Raw genomic sequence first — 19,219 nt, 5'->3', positions numbered from 1 at the left:
GGTTTTAGTCAATATTTGCAAACCTATTTTTGGCAGCCTCAGAGCAGACAAAGCCTCGCGCCCCCTCTAAGATCTCTGGCGCCCCCCCTGGGGGGTCCCGGACCCCAGGTTGGGAACCAAGGTGTTACAGGATATTTTTAAGCCACTGCAACGTCTCCCTGCAGTCACAGAGATCTAAAATAAGGCCACTGCACCATTATGTCTAATTTCACTTTAAAAATTCAAAGACAGCTCAGTGGTCAATTTTCTTTCAAAGAGAATAAAAGCAAACCTGTATCCAAAAACAAAGTCAATCTCTCTTAGGCTAAGGCAGTGAAATAATGAGACCAACTCTTTTAAATGCAAAATACTGGAATTATAAAATGCAAGAAAAAGGGGAGATTGACAATAGAAATCCTGAGATTAATTGCAATTAAAATTTTAATAGTTTGACAGCCCTAATTTAAACATGATCAGATCATTACAACAATAGTAAGGCAAACAACACACAAAAAACAGAGAAAATATAAAAGTATGTACTGTTCTGTAAAGAAGTGAAGAAAATAAATCCACTTTATAACATCATAGTTTTAGCACCATTTTAATGACACTGTGTGACATTTGTATGATCATCTGAGGAGGGAGCAGCCATGTTTTAATCTTTTAGCTGATGTTTATCCATTTCCTGATACAATGAGTTTCTCAAGGCAAAGGGGTCAGGAGTCTCCTATTGAGACTTGAATTCACTGACTGTATATTAAGATAGACGGAGCAACAGCTGCCAGGGATTAAAGCCAAAATATTTCGTGCTCCACCTGCTGACAGGTTTCAGTTAAAGTCATAAACCTTGTCTCACGTTATCAGATGGGAAATGGGCCAGATGATTAAGTTAGACTACATGTCAAATAAATTTTTGTCAAACCTAGACTCTGTTGTGGTAAGTATTCTCATGTTGATTATGTTTTGCTGAGTAGTTCTGTCTTAATAAGCTATTTGAAAAAGATGATGTTACAGCATAGTCAGCAGCTCTGCTGAAAACTTAACTCTGCAGTATTCTGAGCCAGATAACCAGGACAGAGGAGGAAATACGATGGACAAGATATTGAAAATTTGCCTGAACTGTTGAGCTTTCCATAAATGTGTTTTCTTTAAACCTTCACAAGAATCTGTTCTGCTCTAGACTGTACTGATGCGGGGAACCTCTGACGTTTAACTGCAGGTTAGCAGGTGCTTCGGTTAGCAGAAGGGGCATGGCGTCAACAGTAGACTTCTGGGCTCAAAATTACTTTATCAGTTCAAGATGTTAGAATCCATTCAGGGTATTTTGGCTTCAAATTTGTACAAAAGAAGGAGGTGGGAGGTGCTGTCCCTGTTAATATACAGTCAGTGCTGGAGACTGAGAACATGTTTGGCACACAGTGACACTGAGGGTCGGACTGATTGAAGAATCCACACAAATGGCTTTTGGCCATTGATGAGTCCCTTATTTTCAAACAAATCTGGAATGTATCTCATTGAACACAATTGGCAAAGCGTGGCATTGTAATTGCTCTAATCACAATTTCCATTTCTAATATCCTCATTCTTGTTTTTACAAAATATAGTCTATTCCAACAAATCTGATGAATCAGCGATTTTCAGCTAGCTGCCCATCTGCAGTAGTGAATCTGAAATTATGAGTGTTAAAAGAGATCCAATTTCAACACATTTCCAGACTTAGTTTAGGTAACTGGCAGCATACTGGTCAGTATCTCAATGAGGTTATCCAGACCCCACAGATAGCCATCTTCACGATTTCCCTCCACCCATGGAGTGCGGTGGTTCAGTGTGAGGGGTGTTGGCAAGGTGGCTGTCTTCCCAAAGTCAATCATCCACACTCCTGTCCTGCCTGTCCAGTCATGTATGAACAGTAAGGAGCTGCCTACAACCTGCAGAAATACTGCTGTTAGAAAAACACTTCCATAACTGGACAAATGTTCTGTATCATCAGTCAACAATAGCAAACATAGATACTCTACTTCAAAATGATTTTTAAAATGATGCTCTCAATCTGACCTCATGTGTTTGAAAGAACTCTGACGCCTCCAAGACCTGACGTAGCTGTTTCAGTCGTCTCAGGTATCCCCACTGGAGGGAGATACACAAGACATTTACATAAGCGAGAAGACAAACAAATCTATGAGGAGATAACAGTTATTGAAGGTCACACTCACTATGACAGTCATATTGGAGTCAACAAAGTTGTCAAGAGCTTCCATTACTTGCTCTCTGCTTTTGGTCCTTTTAAAGTTTGTGTGGCATTCTTCATTTGCCTTCTGCAAAGACAATGCAGTGTTTTAATGCAAAATTTGATCACATATGCAAACATTCTTATTCTTTTAAACTTTATGGTTCAAGATAAGTCAGTGACTTGGGATATCTTACCCTGAATCCTTCGATACGGAAACCCAGCGTCGTTGTGGAGCTCAGTGTCTCCCTCCACTGCATGTACCTGGTCTTCAGCACTGCCTGCTGAGCTCTTTCCTGGACCGTTGGGGCCTCTGGATCCACAGCAACCATCTTTTCATACATGTCTTTACGAGGCTGAGGCCGCTCTCGAGCAATTACCAACTCCTCCTCGAGGTACGTACTGTAAAAGACAGTGCCACTAGACCACTTCAATAAAAGACTCATACATTTCAATTAGGTGCAAGATGTTAAAATATTATTTTTCTGCTGCTTTGATTTCAAACCTAAGTTTGTGGATGTATTCTTTAACATTTCAAGGCCCTTTTGAGGATACGTGCAGTGCTACACCTCTCCTAAATCTGGTTTGCACAAAAGAGAACTTACTCTGATGCTCGTAACAAGTAAAACGACCTTGTTTAAACATACCGAGTGCCCATCTTGCAGTCCATGATGGACGGTGTATTGAAATGGGTCAGCAAGTTGTCCATCATGTTGTAATCCTGCTCGTCCCGCTGCACCACACCGTGGTAGGCTGGAACAAAGGGCCTCAGAGAGTCCTTCATGAGTCTGAGGTAGCATTGCTGCTCCCCTTCACAAAACCTCTTCAGCAGGGTACCATAATCTCCAACATGAAAACTGCCTGAAAATACAAGCAGAACAGGACTTATCTTACTTAATGACAGTGTTTAGGTATCAGGATTTGAATAACAAGGGAGCAAAATTGATTTAAAAAAAGCTAATTCTGACGAACAAACCTGCATGTCCGACTACTTGTAGCCACTGCTGAGGTTTCTTGGGAGTCATAGGAATTATAGCTGAAGTCCCACAACTTTGTTGTTTCGTCCATGCAGAGTTCTGCAGCAGAAGAAAAGAAAACTTCAGTCAGCCATTCCTTAGCACACACACACCAACCAGGACATACTCCTCTGCTGCCTGTGTTTTTCTGTGTCCTCACAGCTATGCAGCAAGGATCTCAGACTTCAGACCCCGTCACTCGACTCTTTGCCTTTTGAGTGAACAATGTCTCCATGGAAACAGTCCTTCAGTGAAACCAAGTGAAGACATGCACAGGGCAGAGTCAGCTCTTAACTTGTGTAACAGGTTTATCAAACATTTACAGGACCACTTGTTTCTAATGAAACTTTGTTTTGTCTTATCTCTTCAGCATAGAGTTGAAGAGATCAACAAGGGGGTTTGAGATTTTGAAAGAAAAAAATATTGGACTTATTTAATTATCTTTGAGTATTTCTAATCAAACAAAAAAGTGTAAATAATTTGTATATGGTAAAATAATCAACTGGTAAGATGTTAACAGACATAAGGAAGTGCTTGTTTTCCTGTTCATAAGATCTTTACAAATAATCGTGTGTGGAAAGTAACTAATAAAATTTACTCAAATTATAGCGATTGAGTACTTTTTTGGGGTACTTGTAGTTTTGTTAAAATCAGTCATTTTACTTCTACTAAACTAAGTTTTAACCAGAGGAACTGTACTCTTGAGTACAACACTCTTGTATTTTTCCACCGCTACCGACTACACAGAAGCACATACTAAGAGACATCATATCCCAAAACAGCAAAACACTGGAGTGCTGACATCTCACTGTTAAGCATTTCTAGGTTGATTTTTACTCCCAGCGTCATTTAAACTCCACTCTGAGTGAAATGTAACCTGACATGCCAGATGGATTTGTTTCACACATCCATCTGGGAAAGCTTCAATAGGATACGTTTGAGAAAAGGCAGAGGCTTTGAAAAAAACTAGGAGTGTGATTGGATGAACATTCTGTCTGTCACATCTCTACATGCTAATACGAGCAACAAAACACATGACGTAGTCGCTATCGAGCTGCGTGCACAGCTAGTGAGGAATAACACGAAACATGATTACTATAGACATGTAAGTACTCGACTTTTGCCGTTTTTGAAAAGAAAACAACTCACTGCTGTTCTTTGTTCATCTTTTAACGAAGAAATTTCGTCATGTTCTGATAAAACTGGCACTTTAACAGCATCCACGCTAATCTCTTCCTCCATAACTGCACTAGCTCTTGCTGCTGCTTGTTTATGTAACGACTCTGCTGCGACTGAAAGTACTGCCCCTCATTGCTGATTGGTCCTGTCACTTTCTAACCGGGCCCAAACGGTTCAGATGGGAGCTTTGCAAGATGGATTCGCCAGTGAGAAACAAGGAAACGGCGTATCCATCTGCTTTGCAAGGTTAAGTGAAATGGTCTTCAGTGTCGGCGTTCTTTGACAGTGTTGATCCACCAGGGTCAGTTTAACTCTGCACAGAGTCAACTGATCCAAGCTCTGCCCACTGCAATTTCAAATCTGGGGGCAGTTTCCCATTATGCCCTTGGGCAGAATGTTCAGATTTGTTTTGTATGCATCTCGTTGTTTAGAACTCTTACACAGTAATACCTGCAAGATTGCTTTTGTTTCTGATGTGACACACATTTGCACTGTGAGTGAAGTTATCAACTGAGTTAGAGTTCCCACCTTTGTCTATAGGGGTTCCTAAAGGATGCATTGTGAGTGTTTTTCATCAGTATGCAGTGCCTTGCTTTGAGGTTGACTCTCTGCTTTGTTCTTGCCAGAGGAGACCCACCTTGCCACAGATTTTAAAGAGTTATTACAGCCCTGTTATTTTGTAAAGTATTTACTATTTCAAAAGTGTAGTTTCACTAAATGTAGTGTGGACTAACAGAAACTTTTAAAGTGTTGAATTTAATTTTATATGAGTTTGATTAGCATAGGTATGACTTTACCTGAACAACGTGGTTGGAGATCCATTCTCTTGTTTTTCTTGCCAAAAAACTAGGCTAATAAATTATATTTGATAAATTTGATGCCTTGTGTTTTACTTACAAAAGTGGCAGGTATTTCACTGCTGGACAATCCGTCACACCATAAAACACAAAAAATACACTACTTTCCACTAAAAAGACAAACTATATTCTTCAAAAATTATTCAGCAAACTGGTCAGCAACATTGTGATATTACTGTTAAATCTGTACCATCCAACAAGTAGTTTAACAATTGATTTTTACTAAGTCTGCTGTGTAATTATTACAAGAATTGATCGAATATGCACTTTTTTATGTATTGTTTTTATTCTTCAACTGTCTGTGCTTTTTGTACATACATTGTTCTTCAATTCTGACATTTTTTTTTAATATTCTGCACTTTTTAAGTGTACTGCAATATTTTGTGATTATATCTCATATTTTATCAAAATTTATATTCATATTTGTTTATTTTCTACTAATGTTTCCTGGCTTGCCCACAGAATTGGCTGGGTTCCTAAGAAAAACCAAGAAAACGGGCCCTCCCCAGGTGAGACTTATTGATGATACCAATGCATAAATAAATCCACTGTGATGGAGTGATGGATTAGTAGTATTGGTGTAAGTGTCCTGGCTGACAGTTACTGCATTTTGGAGCTGACAAGTGTAACAAGCTATAATTAGGCTCTGATGTTTACATTACTCATACATGCCTGTATTCACCAATACATGTCATATATTTACACTCTCCACCAATTTTTACCACTTTTTGACTGCTTTCACAATTATCTACTTTTCTTAACCCATTCTTGCTGCTTTTATCCAATTTTTGCCTCAATTAATCAGTTTTTGCCACTCTGTAACCACTTTCCTCCCACAATTTTTTGAACTTTTAACCCTTTTTTGTTGCTAATGTTGGACTATTTCACAATTATTCTATCATTTTCCCCTTAGAGCTACCTCAGTTCCTTCTACTTTATTTTCTGGCATCCTGAAAACTTTGCACATCATTGCTTAGCCATAAAGACTTGGCTACATTGCTTTTCAAATGGTTTAGTTTAGTGCGCCCATCCACACTGTTAAAATTACCAATTAAAAGGTAATTCTGTTTTCAGAAAAGAGGTTTACATTTTTTTTTAATTGCTGCATTGAGCTGCTGCATTAATTAATAAGATTTGATTTTTGCTGCTTTGATAAGACTGATTATTATACAGGTTATTTATAAAATATGGCTATTACATATTAACTTTACTTTGGACCATGATTTTGCTGGCCTCCATCGCCCCCAAAGTTTGGCTCGGCCCCAGAAAGCTCTCCCCTTCTTACTCCTTTGTGGACAGCCTTGAGCGAAGTTTCTCTCCAGGAATAAACTTTTTTTTTTCAGTTTTGATTCTGATGTTAATGAAACTATACAGAAAGTTAGCTCAACTTTGACAGTAGTAGTAAACATAGTAAAGGAATACAATAGTAAAGAAAAGCTTACAAATTAAACAGAACATATCTTTTAAAAATATATTACATACTCAACATTTACATTTTAGCATTGCTTCTTTTACTTGAGCTTGAAACGAAATAACTCGAGTATTCCCCAGAATAACCTTTTAGCCTTGCGGTTACAGAGGTACGACCTGAGGGGGGCAGAGCTGAGCTGAACTACCGTTGAGACTGTTTTTGATTCTGTCCAAAGAAGAAGGAGCAGAGGTAACCCAAAGAGGAGAAGAAGAATTTAACGGTTCCCGGTTGTTGTACCGCCCCAGTCTCCCCGGTGCAGGTGGCTCATACTTTGTTTTGGACTAAGTTATTCCACCAAATCAGCGGCCAAGATAATTGAAACGTTCAGTTCTCCTTGCCAACGAACCGCCATATTTTTTCAACGAAGCGCTATGCGTTGACAACGTAACTCGTTAAGGATCATTACTGCTGCCAAAGGTAACGTTAACCCAGTTAAACGGAGTAACGATGTGGGTTTCTCATTAAGATAGTCTGGTTAACTAACTGTTAGTAGAGTTAACTAACTTAGACGACCTATCGATGGATAACGACGTTATCCATGCTAGCTAACCTTAGCTAACGTTGGACGGTTGATAAGATGTCAACTCTCGCTAGCTGCTCGGCCAACAACATGCAGAAGATAGCGTAGTTGTGTTTCATAAGCATGCAATGACTATTTTCAAAACCCGACCACTTAATCAGCCTTACAGCTGCAGATAAGAAGGGAAACACTACTAGTAGTTTCTGTTCATGTGCAGATACAGATAAGGTGAACACAGATTTGTGTCTCTTTCAGTGAACGGGAGAAAGTGAAGTCGAGCGCGAAATCTGGCAGCATTGCATAGCAGCTAAATAGACAGAATAAAAACAACTTACCTCGAAAAACATTATTCAAGACATTTGCCGCTGAGTCGTCGACACATGATATGATCCACCAAGCAGCACTTTTTCCCAATAAAATGATGACACCTTTTGAAACGCGGTCTGTCGGCTACCTACCGCCCCTAGCGGCGTGTTCTTATGAGGGTAGACTGTAAGATGAGCCTCTGGAGATGATGCACACAAAAGCCTCTCTAATGTAAATCACACTTTTTGACAGTAGATACCTCTCAGTTATTCAGTGTCTATGCACTCTCCAGCTCTGCTCTTCATGCACATACTGCACCGTATTTTATTGTGTAGTTGGTGTCCTCTTTTTGGAATTATGTGACTTAAGTTGACCTTATATGCTTTCTTTCTTGGTGTTGTGTTTTCTGCTCTATGATACATTGTTTGTAAATATATATATATATGTATATATATTATAAATATAATTTTTGGCTTTTATGCCTTTAAAGACAATGTAGGAAGACAATGGATAGAGTCAGAAACAGGGACGGGAGAGATTTACTAGAAAAGAGACACAGGCCAGACTTAAAGAGGGGCCACCCATGTACTGTACATGGAGACCTTTGCAAAATATAGTCTGTTCCAAAAAAATCTGATGAATAAACCATTTTCAGCCAGATGACCATCAGCATCCACAGATGGCCTAATGGACCTAAGCGCTAGGCCATCATACATTATTACTAAACAATACAAAAAAATTAAGTTACTGTAACATGTTTCAAAGAGGCTGTTATGTATGGATAACGTGTGCCTTGAGATTATGGCTTGATATAAGGTGTGCCTTGGGAAATGAAAGGTTGAAAACCACTTCACTAGGCTATCTGCACCCCAGAAATATTTACTTCTTTAAACAGCAGAAATTAGGTTAAGATCAGGGATGCATAATGTTGGATTTTCGCTGATATCTGATATACCAATATTTACAAAACACGCATAGCCGATACTGATGTCAATACCAATATTTAATTGTAGGTCATATATAGAATTTCAGTCCTTAAAACACACAATTCAAAGGTTGAGGATGAACAAATTAAAAAATTTCAGCCCTTAAAACACACTTTAAAGTGTAAGAGAAGATGATAAATAAAGAAAACAATTCAGCTGAACCAGGGCTGTTGGTCCAGGTTTAAATTTCACTAACTTATTTGTTTGTACAGCCAATATTTAAAGCTCATATAGGCAGATTTGACTGTCAAAATATCGGTTATAAATACCCGCAGAAATTTTTATATCTGCTGATACCAGTTTTTCACTTTTTAAGCTAATATCTGCTGATGCTGATATCGTACAGGTAATATTGTGCATCCCTTGTTAAGATACATCTTTATTTGTGAAGTTGACTAATGCAATTCTTTCAACCTTTATTTGAATCTTGAGCATCTTCAAGGGAACTCATTTTCAGTGATGTTAAGAGTAAAACAAAAAATGAAAATACACAAGTAAGATAAATAGAGAAAAATGGCTCAAAACAAATTTCATCAGTACCACACAAAGATGGTGTAGTTTGTGATCGTAGTTTAGATGCCTGTTGCCAAGGGTTGATGTGATCTTGAAGGTCTTATGTCCTCTGTGCTGCTTTGGGGTGTTATTGTAGATCTGAATCATAAACTTCCACACCGTGATAAGTCTGAGTTTTTTGATGAGAATTAATTGGGGGTTTTTTTTGTTTTTTTGTTTGTTTTTTGTTGTTGTTGTTGTTTGAAAATATATTCATTGGCTGGTCAGATGAATGATCAAGCTTTCAATCCTTAGATCTTAAAGTCTGTAGCTGTCTTTATAGTTGACAAGAATTTTTTTCCCTTTTTTTCAGACTCAGGGCGATGGAGGAGGGCTCTGAGGTGACAGAGGACATTGTATTTCGAGGGGTGGAGTTTTCTGTGAAGATTGAAGTGGACAAGGGTTTGCTGGTTGTTGAAATCTCAGACTCAATGACAGCTGATCAGTGGAGGGGGGACTTTGATCCTGCATGTAAGTAGTATACATTCATAGTTTAATGTCATCACATGCTAAAATTATCTCACTGATATTTTATAATTCATTCGTTTAGATATTGAAGACCTCACCCGCAAAACTGGCAACTTCAAGCAGTTCCCTATCTTCTGTAGCATGTTGGAATCAGCTGTCAGAAAGGTATGCTTGAAGGTGTACTTCGATACAACAACAATACAGAGAGAGGTGGCTGAAATGCACATGAGAGTCAGTAGTAAACTGAGAAGAGACACAGATCAGCCCTAGGCTTTTTATGTGAAGACGAGACACAGTCATTCAAGTTCAATGTTTCCACTTGAGCGAAAAAAGCCAGTTATCCCGAGCTGTCTTGTTCCCTCTCTGCTAGTCATTAATGCAAGGGCACAGAAGCCAAAAGATAGGAGCCCGCAGGGAAATGAATGGTTGGAAATTTTGGTTAGATTTAAAGAATTTCTTTTACTGAACAGTTCCATAAATACAAGCACAGAACACATGCAAAAAATGTATTTGTTGTTTCAACAAATTGTCTGTCCAGCTATTTGATGCTAGGTCAAAACTAATTCAAGAACAGCTTGTTAGTTTCTGAGTTGCCTCTTTTATCACATCGGATATATAACATATATATTATACCAAATAAAATGTTTTTTGCTAGGAAGAATAATACATTTAAAGGCTAACACCATTAAAACATGTTTTTTTCCCTAGGTGAATGGCTCTAAAGCTTAAGTTTCTTTCTTTTTTCTGTAGACAAGTGATTCTGTGACACTTGACCTGTTGACATATGCTGACCTGGAGCTGCTGCGTAACAGAAAAGCAGGAGTGGTTAGTCGTCCTCGTGGCCAACAGCAGCCATCTGCTCTCACCGCCAAAAGATATCTAATCCTCATTTACACTGTGGAGTTTGACAGGTTGGTATCTACGGACACTCTGTAAATATTACACTTCTCAGAGTGTTTGTTCTCTCAGTGCTTACAGCCATTAATGCAATGGATCACAAATCTCAGGGTCCAGATCATATAATTAATTTTGGACTCACTAATCACTGATTGGATGTGATTCAGATAAGCCAAAAGGGGGTAAAAAGATATATGTAATACAGCTTTCCTGCTCATCAGCCTGCCATAACTCACACTGCATTCAGACAGCATCATAAATCGAAAGTTTCTGCACAGATTTTTACTATAAACACATATGTTATTATTTCCAATAATAAAAACACAAGCAGTTATCCCTTTTTACTTAACAAGTACTTTTAAAAATCTGAAACTGTTTCCTCGTCTACACATAAACGCTGTATACAGAGGTTATATACACATAAATCCTGGAAGAAGTTTCCCAAAAGGTGTGTTTTCAGTGATCTATAACACTTTTTGTGTGTGAACAGAAGTCCAGAACCCACTGATATACCACCGTTTTAAAAAACACTGTTTCTGGATCTAAAAAAAAAAAAAAGTTTCTGGACTGAACACACTGCTCCGTAAAGGAGTTTATTTGGCTAAGTACAACAGGCTGTAATGTTACTTACAATGGGCTTCTGATTGTTTTAACATGCAGCCACTATCTGATACATGCATGATAAAAAACAGACCAGATGAGATGAAATAGATAAAAATCACATCTCTTTCTTTAAATGAGACTCCAAACTTGGGGTGTAATCAGAATAAATAATGGATCAAATGTGATGTGTATCACCACTACTACCTGCTCTGGTTTGCTTTGTCTCAGGATACACTACCCTTTACCTCTACCCTACGTGGGCAAGCCTGACCCGGCAGTCCTGCAAAGAGAAGTGAGAGCTCTGAGGGCTGAGCTCAGCACCCTCACCTCTCACGGAGTTAATAGATCGGCAGAACTTGAGATCCAGCGGCTACGAACAGAGTGGGCTTTGTTTCATTTCATTTCCATCACTATGATATGAATGAAAGAATGCATGAAGGCTTAAAATATGTCCTAATGTTTTCTAGGTTGGCTCTGGTGAAAGAAGAGAAAGAGGCCATGGCGAAGGTTATGGAGCGACTGCAGCTTGCTGGAAGTGGGTCCACATCAGGGCGAGAGGACTGGAGGGTCAGAGAAGTGGTGACGACGCTGGAGGAGCAGCTTATTAAGGAGAGGGCCAAGAGTCAACGCTCAGCGAGCAAGAGAAGCCAGGAGCAGCGGCTGTTAAATGAGCAGGTGGTCCTTCTCTTTCTCAGTCTGAGTATTATTATGATTCATTTTCTTGACCAGGTTTTTACGTCTTTTTTTCTGTTTGTCAGTTGGAGGAGCTGCAAGCATCGGAGCGTGCTCTCCGCGTTCGTGTCAAGAGTCTGACAAATGAGCTTGCATTACTACGGAGAGGGTTAGACAATCTCAGCATGTACTATATCTTTACTTTCTCTCTCTCTTTTATCCTTTTACTTCCAACGTTGTGTGATCATTTGAATTCAGAATTTTCTGTAACTACTTAGCTCACAGCATTATGGTTTCTCTGCAGCAGAGTGACTCCTGTGTCCGGCCACCTCAGCTATCGGGTCGATGGGGAAATCTATCGCTCTGTGTCTCGTGAGAGGAGGTCAGGATACGGGACAGTCAGAGCTCGCTCTGGATCCAGAGAGCGGATAGAAAACAGAGGTCAAAGGTCAGAGGAAAGAGGAAGAAGGGCAGACTCTTCAGGACCACGTGCACACATACCCAGGCTGTCACCTTCACCCACTGGTACTGGTGTTGTTGTAGACATACCCTATGTGTCTTATTTCTTTTATCTTTTTTGATCTCTATTCTCTCACCCACTGTCTCACAGGGTCTCGGGTGCCACGCTTTGACCCTACCGCTTACATCCAAGACAGACAGCGTAGGCTGAAAGAGGCAGAGCTCAAGAAGTACATTTGAATTACTTCTCTTGTGCAAGGCACGTTAAGTTAATGTTTCTTACGCTGATAGTTTGATCCTTGTTTTCTGTGTCAGACAGAGGAAGGTACGCAGAGACATGCTGACTTCACCTATCGTCCCTGAGCGGGGGCGTTCACGCTCCAGAGAGGCATTTCCTTTGACAGCCCGGTCCAGCAGCAGAGGCAGGAGTTTATCCATAGAGCGCAGAGGGAGCAGGAATTCGTCTGAAAGCTCATTGGTAGATATGGAGGAAATGGCCAAAACTCTGTTCAGGTGATTTAGATTACAGCACATGTTTTTTCTTTATATCCCTGTGAGGTCTCTGTTGTTCAAGCTGTCTGATCTTTTTATGTTTACAGGGGAAGAAAACCAGCATACAATGGACCTAATGTGGTGAGTGACAGTTTTTAATGGAAATCTGGCACGCTGTTTATTTCTGCTCTTCCTTTTGCAGGTCTGTAAAGCTGTTATGAGAACATTTGGATTTGTCTTGATTTTAGATCCATGTGAACAAAGCAGGGCTTTTTCTGTCTCTGTGCTGGTCTTGTTCTGCACATTCTAAACTTGTTAATAAAACAAAATCCTATCCTTCTGTCTCTCAGTGGTCGAACAAATCACTGATTGTGAATATTTTCTGTGGGAAATGTCATAAAAAGGCAGTTTATTCAGCATGATAACTGAGACAAGTTCTACTCATTTTTTATCAACTTCTCAGGATTGTTGCACTCAGCTTGAAGCTCTTGCCAATCAGAACATGTAAATCTCCACACATTATAATCAACTATTCATTTTTTAAAGAGACTTTATTGACTTCGGAGGTTTATATTTTTTAAGAAGAATATTCTGAAGAGCAGCAGTCAAAGTCAGGTTTATTGCATGTTTAAGCATACAAGAAGTGTTCTTTGGGTTTTTGATGCAAAGTACACTATGTGTACAAAGGTATTGAGCTGCATTTCCAGTACACCAAGGAAGGTTGTGGGTTTGATCCCCAGCTCCTGCAGTCACATGTCTGTGTGTCCTTGGGCAAGACGCTTAACCCTAATTGTATGTGTATGGAAGTGTTTGACTGGAATTAGTTCATACTAATGGCCAATTCTCCATAGCAGCCTCTGCCATCGGTGTGTGAATATGGAGTGAAAGGGTGTGAATGTGAAAGTAGGTGTGTCCTGCGGTGTAAAATTGCTTTGTGCAGTCAGACAACTAGCAAAGCAATATTCAAGATTAAGTCCATATACCATTCTTTCAGTAGAGCATTTGTGAGGTCGAAGGCATGGCTCGCAATCTCTGTTTCAGCTCATCAGGTGCTCACTGGGGTTGAGGTCTGTGAGGGCAAGTCAAGTTCTTTCACACCAAACTCTTATCATGCCTTTATAGTCCTTGCTTTGTGTACTGGGGCACAGTCATGTTGGACTAGACAAAAGCCTTCCCCAAAACTGTTGTTACTAAGTTGGAAGCATGGCATTGTGCAAAATGTCCTGGTATGCTGAAGTATTAAGATTTCCCTTCTCCCTTGTCCAAACCCTGAAAAACAGCCTCATACTGTCAACCCTCCTCCACCAAAGTTCACAGTTGGCACAATGCAGTTAGGCCAGTATCATTCTCCTGGCATCCATTAAACCCAGACTCACGCATCTGACTGTCAAACAGAGAAGTGTGATTCGTTGCTCCACAGAACATGTTTCCACTGCTCCACAGTCCAGTGCCAGAGTTTTACATCACTCCATGTGACTCTAGTCACTGGACTTTGTGATGTGAGGCTTGAGTGCGGCTGCTCAGCCATGCTCAGCCATTCCACAAAGCTCTGCCGCAGTTTTTTGTGCTCACATTAATGCCAGTGGAAGTTCAGAACTCTTCAGCTATGGAACCCTTGGTAAATTTAACGCATAATTCACCCTAGCAGTCATTGATCCCGCTCTATGACTTTACACGGTCTTCTGCTGTTTGGCTGAGTTGCTGTTGTTCCTAAACGCTTCCATTTTTTAATAATATCACTGACAGTTGAATGTGGAATATCCAGCAGGGATGAAATTTCACAAACTGTCTCATTGCAAAGGTGGTATCCTTCACAGTACCACAGTGGAAGTCACTGAGCTCCTCAGAACAAAGCATTATGTTGTACACGTTTTTGTGAATGGCATCTGCATGGCTAGATGCTTTTTTTTACACACCTGTGGCAACAGGTGTGATTGAGATACCTGGGTTCAATAATTAATGGTCGTCACCAAATACTTTTTCCATATAATGTGTATTCATGATTGTTCAGCTCCGAGAATAAATACATATGATGCAAATTGTGAACAGGGAGTGCTCAGGTAAAATGTGCTTTAATGACCACAGGAATGGATATAGTCTGTCATGTCGGAGTGTGTGATTAAAGCTATTATTGTTATTACATTATAATGATGCTGAGGAGAAGAAAGTGTTTTTTAGTGTAAGTTTTTGGTTCCAACAGACTGCAGCTTCTTGCCTGAGAGAAGATTCTCAAAGAGACTGTGTCCAGGAAGAGATGGACTGGTACTCAGGCACCTCACGGTTCTTGTTGTGTAGTGCTTTTTTGAACAACACTCTTAGCCAGGCTTTAATATGTAGTTATACACCAAGTGCCCATGTGTATCGCAAGGAAGGATTTGTCAGTGTCACTTACTGATGTGTGTTAACAGTTTTTGGAAAACAATGAAGCTCTACAGCACAGAGGAAGAGGATCCTTTATGAGCGGCTTCCTTAATAAAGACTCGGCTTGTGATCAGGATCCTTTTATTGTGAGCTTTTGGCTTACCTTATGGCTTTTGTTGAAAAACATATCACCCACCCATTTTAAGTGTGCGATTTATCTGTTTCCAGTCAAGAGGAGGCCTTTTAACCAGGAAGCCATTATGCAGTACTCCAACACAGAGGATGAAAGATAAAGGTAATTCATCACAAGCCTCTTTTTCTTCAATTAACAAGTAGCAACTACTGAACTAAAAATGATGTATTATTGTCACCAACCTCAGAGAGCTCCATGGATACTGGTGCTGAGCTGTCAGAGATCGATGCTAGACTGCAGGCGCTTCAGGACTACATGAGAGACCTCGATACGGGACATTAACAACCTCTGCACAGCAACCACTCATGGATATACCTGTTACCTGCTGTTTGCACAGCTTGGAGCTCAGGAGATCACAGAGGAACACTTGAGCTTCAAACATGAGCCCTGCAAATATAACAAAAAAGACTTCCTCTGGAAGGCGGGACTTCCAGGACCTCAGGAAACCAGAGCCAACACTGTGAAGGACTTATTTTTGTGGACTGAAATTATTTTTTTATTACATGAAGTTTTTATGAATTAACTTACAACTACACGTGTGTTTTCTCTTCCTTTGTCACGTCCCCAGCTTTACTTGTTAAACTGATGTTAATCTGGCAGTAACTCACTCTGTAAAACCCCTTACTCTCTTGATGGTTTTCTTTTTTAAAGCACATCAGGTCAACACAATGAGCTGCATTCTTTTAGGTCTTAACACATTTCAGCAAGGGAGGGCATTATTGTTTATTGTGGAGTTTTACCTGTTTACAAACACCATCTTCACTTTTCTTAACTCAAAGTCGCACAACTCATTTGATCAAAGATGTTTGTGGGTGTGATTGATGTGATTTTGCTTTAGCATAGTAACCATAGACTGTTCAGCCTGTGATGGGCTGTTACCTTTGTGCCCAGTGCATGCTGGGATACACTCCAGTTCCTGTAGCCTTAGCAGAAAGCATGAAGAGAACATGACTGGCTTCATTTCTTTGTTATTTTAATGCACTTTCTCTCCCTTGCTCCCCTTTTTACTAGACATTGCCTGTACATTTTCAGCTTTCCGTTGACAGTTAAATACCTTGATACACAGTAGAACTGGGGCATTTTCTGTTCTTTAAAGGTTAGTAGCCCTATTATTACTTTAAGAATACACATAAACTTGGACCCGATATATCTTTTAATCCTTTTCATCAAACTTTTTTCCTCACACTTTAAGTGCTTGTGTTTATGTCGATTAATCCATTCCACTGTCATGGTGATTGTGCATGCAACGTGAGTGAAACGGCCAAATTCTGTAAGAATCTCCTCATTGCCAACTTAAAATGTCCCTACTTTAATGCCTTTTCTATCGCCTAAAATATAAAATATTTTAAACGTATCCTGCGTGTAAAGACATCTTTAATGATCTTTTCCACACCTGAACAGATTTGTACACACTACTCTCCTCTGCTTCAGTGTCAGTTGAAGTGAAGCTTGAGGGAAACCTTGAAGTGTTTCCAGCTCTGCAGCTGGCTTGCTTTCATTAATGAACTAATAAACTTCTGTGCGAGGAGCCGTCCTCTCAGGGGAACGGCTCGATGTCTGAACAGCTGCTCTGCTCCTACTGAGCAAATCAGGAGGGAGATGTGATGGCCGAGTTACATCAGTTCAAGTAGCAGACAGGCTGACCAACACTTAGACTGCAGAAAAGCTACACTCGTCAACAGAATTGTGCTATATATGTGGAAAAATAACTGATTTGAGAAGAAATTCTTTAAAAAATTGGGACATTTTTCAGTACACTGAGGCACTCTGCTTACAGTGCTTATGTGTTGACAGAAAAAAAAGATTTTGCCTCTTAACATCCAGAAGACAATTGTTGACTCCTTCCACATGGAGGGTAAGCCACATAAGGTCACTACTGAAAGGGCAGGCTCTTCTCAGAGGCTGGATCAAAGAAAGAAAATATTCACAGAAAGTTGACTGGAAGAGAGAAGTGTGGTAAGAAAATGCGCACAAACAGCAGGGATGAGCTCAGCCTTCAGAGTATTGTCAAAAAAAAAAGGCAGATTGAAGAACTTGGGGGAGCTTCAAAAGAAGTGGACTGAAGCAAGAGCCACTCTTGAACCACAGAAGTCTTTAGCTTCTCTCCTGGACTAAGAAGAAAAACAGGACCGTTGCTCAATGGTTCAAAGTCCGGTTTTCAGATGAAATTAAATTGTATTTCATTTGAAAATGAAGATCCCAGATTATGGAGGAAGACCAAAGAGGCACAGAATCTAAGGTGCTTGGAGTCCAGTGTGAAGTTTCCACAGTCAGAGTGATGGTTTGAGCTTCCATGTCATCTGCTGCTGTTGGTCCACTGTGCTTTAACAAGTCCAGAGTCAACACTATCAGTCATTTACCAGGAGATTTTAGAGCACTTCATGCTTCCAACTGCTGAGAGGCTTTATGGCGATAGGGATTTCCTTTTCCAGCAAGACTTGGCACCTGTCCACAGTGAAGCCAAACCTAACAGAAACTGGTTTGCTGACCATAGTGTCACTGTTTGATTGGCCAGCCAACTGGTCTGACCTGAACCCCAAAGCTAGAGACACTAGATTCAACAATACAGACGAGCTGAAGGCTGCTATCAGAGCAAGGCTGCTACTGTGCCATATTGCATAGATGCAGTAATTTGTGGGAAAAGTTCTGAGTGTAGAAATGAACAGAATTTTCTAGAAGATCAACATTTCTGTATTATACATCCTGTTTTGTAATTGGTGTTTTTTGTGATGTTCTAATATTTTGAGAAAGTTGAATCTTGATTTTTATGAGCTGTAAGCATCAAGATTAAAACACAAAAACCTATGAAATATTTCATTTTGTGTGATGAATTAAAAGTTAAAAATAACTTCATCATGACATTCTAATATTCTGCACCTGTACACACACAGTTGATCTCCCTTTATGTTGACGAAGAGATGCCTGAAAGACCACGGAGGTCACTGAAGCTTCAACAACACTTTGAAGACACAAACCCTGCTGCAAATGATGGTACCTCTGGTTAAGACTTGCTTGACGGGACAGCTTTGAAAATGACATGGTCATGCAGAGCAATGACAAGTAAATGTTCACATGTGGCACACTGTTGCGCTCTCTTAGTGAGCCGAGCTTGACTACAGAAATAACATTGAATAATACAACTGATGACAAGGCTCACTTCTTACAGCTTGTAAAAGTTTGGTTTCATGTGGACAAAGATGTTTATAGGGATTATTTTTGAAAATAACCACCTACCTGTGGTCAAATCCTGAGTGAGTTGCATCCTCATCTATGCAAGAATCCTTCACATCTGGAAATTGGGTTTATTTACATACATTGATATGACTGATATTTTGATAAAGTTTCATGGGTCCAGGTTGAAAACAATAATTCATATTATGCCTTTCAGGGCAGCATTATTTCTGACCATTTATAGGGCACAAGTACGTACAGAAGAGGATTAGGGCCACTGAAAAAGAAATGTTGAGATGCAAATCATTTTTTTACTTGGAAGAAAAAGTAAGAATTCTGACTTTTTTTAGTAAAAAAAAAAATTGCCTCTCAAATAATTTTTTTTCACTGGCCCCAATCCTCTTCCGTTAGCATGCAATTATATTTCTCCTTTCAAAATAAAAATGCTAAATGCTAAATGAAATATTTTAGTTTTTTGTTGATGTAAAATTTACTGGATGTATTAATAGGCTCTCTGAAATAATACTCATAATTTTTTTCATAGCAGTGTTTCCAGCCTTGGCAAATATACACAAGGAATCAGTATGACACCATGTAATGAAACTTATGATTAACACCCGTTTAAGTCTTATTCTTCAGGGTGCTTGTATGTGTTGAACTAAACATTAACAAATCTTCTGCCAGACTGAAAGTATATTTACTCAGATGTGGACTGAATCCTATAGAAGCCCCTTTCCACCACTTAAAAAAAGAAAAATGTGGAAGTTGGGCAATTAAAAAAAAAAAAAGAAAATCCTAAGTCATTTTAAT

The 19,219-nt window shown here is 39.6% G+C and overlaps 2 protein-coding genes across 3 annotated transcripts; one reads left to right on the top strand and one right to left on the bottom strand.

The window, feature by feature from the left end:
- Nucleotides 1–60: 60 nt before the first annotated feature.
- itpkca (inositol-trisphosphate 3-kinase Ca) lies at nt 61–7,690 on the bottom strand. The gene is made up of 7 exons (XM_041801621.1): nt 7,585–7,690; nt 3,183–3,282; nt 2,854–3,067; nt 2,404–2,608; nt 2,193–2,294; nt 2,035–2,106; nt 61–1,907 (listed from the first exon to the last, which is right to left on the bottom strand). The coding sequence occupies exons 1-7, from the start codon at nt 7,594–7,596 to the stop codon at nt 1,701–1,703; spliced, it is 912 nt and encodes a 303-aa protein (XP_041657555.1). The 5' UTR covers nt 7,597–7,690; the 3' UTR covers nt 61–1,700.
- On the top strand, nt 6,915–16,592 carry ccdc61 (coiled-coil domain containing 61). Of its 2 annotated transcripts, none has more exons than XM_041801620.1 (13): nt 6,915–7,146; nt 9,407–9,564; nt 9,644–9,726; nt 10,312–10,472; nt 11,290–11,442; nt 11,529–11,736; nt 11,820–11,902; nt 12,041–12,258; nt 12,344–12,422; nt 12,508–12,705; nt 12,792–12,825; nt 15,274–15,340; nt 15,426–16,592. In XM_041801620.1, the coding sequence occupies exons 2-13, from the start codon at nt 9,417–9,419 to the stop codon at nt 15,518–15,520; spliced, it is 1,527 nt and encodes a 508-aa protein (XP_041657554.1). In that variant the 5' UTR covers nt 6,915–7,146; nt 9,407–9,416; the 3' UTR covers nt 15,521–16,592. The 2 variants fall into 2 exon arrangements, with proteins under 2 accessions (XP_041657554.1, XP_041657553.1); XM_041801619.1 differs by having other exon boundaries at nt 12,038–12,258.
- Nucleotides 16,593–19,219: the final 2,627 nt, after the last annotated feature.

This window comes from Cheilinus undulatus, linkage group 12 (assembly GCF_018320785.1).
Source record: "Cheilinus undulatus linkage group 12, ASM1832078v1, whole genome shotgun sequence".
In the NCBI taxonomy this organism is placed as follows: Eukaryota; Metazoa; Chordata; class Actinopteri; order Labriformes; family Labridae; genus Cheilinus; species Cheilinus undulatus.
This window is presented reverse-complemented; position numbering and strand designations above follow the sequence as displayed.

Excerpts from the sequence above, each read along its gene's own strand:
- itpkca (XM_041801621.1), bottom strand. Across the intron at positions 2,609-2,853 it reads GACTGCAAGATGGGCACTCG|TACGTACCTCGAGGAGGAGT; the intron begins GTATGTTTAAAC and ends TGTCTTTTACAG. Across the intron at positions 1,908-2,034 it reads AGTTCTTTCAAACACATGAG|GTTGTAGGCAGCTCCTTACT; the intron begins GTCAGATTGAGA and ends GTATTTCTGCAG.
- ccdc61 (XM_041801619.1), top strand. The coding sequence starts at position 9,417 with ATGGAGGAGGGCTCTGAGGTGACAGAGGACATTGTATTTCGAGGGGTG. Across the intron at positions 11,443-11,528 it reads ATCCAGCGGCTACGAACAGA|GTTGGCTCTGGTGAAAGAAG; the intron begins GTGGGCTTTGTT and ends AATGTTTTCTAG. Across the intron at positions 12,826-15,273 it reads CATACAATGGACCTAATGTG|TCAAGAGGAGGCCTTTTAAC; the intron begins GTGAGTGACAGT and ends ATCTGTTTCCAG.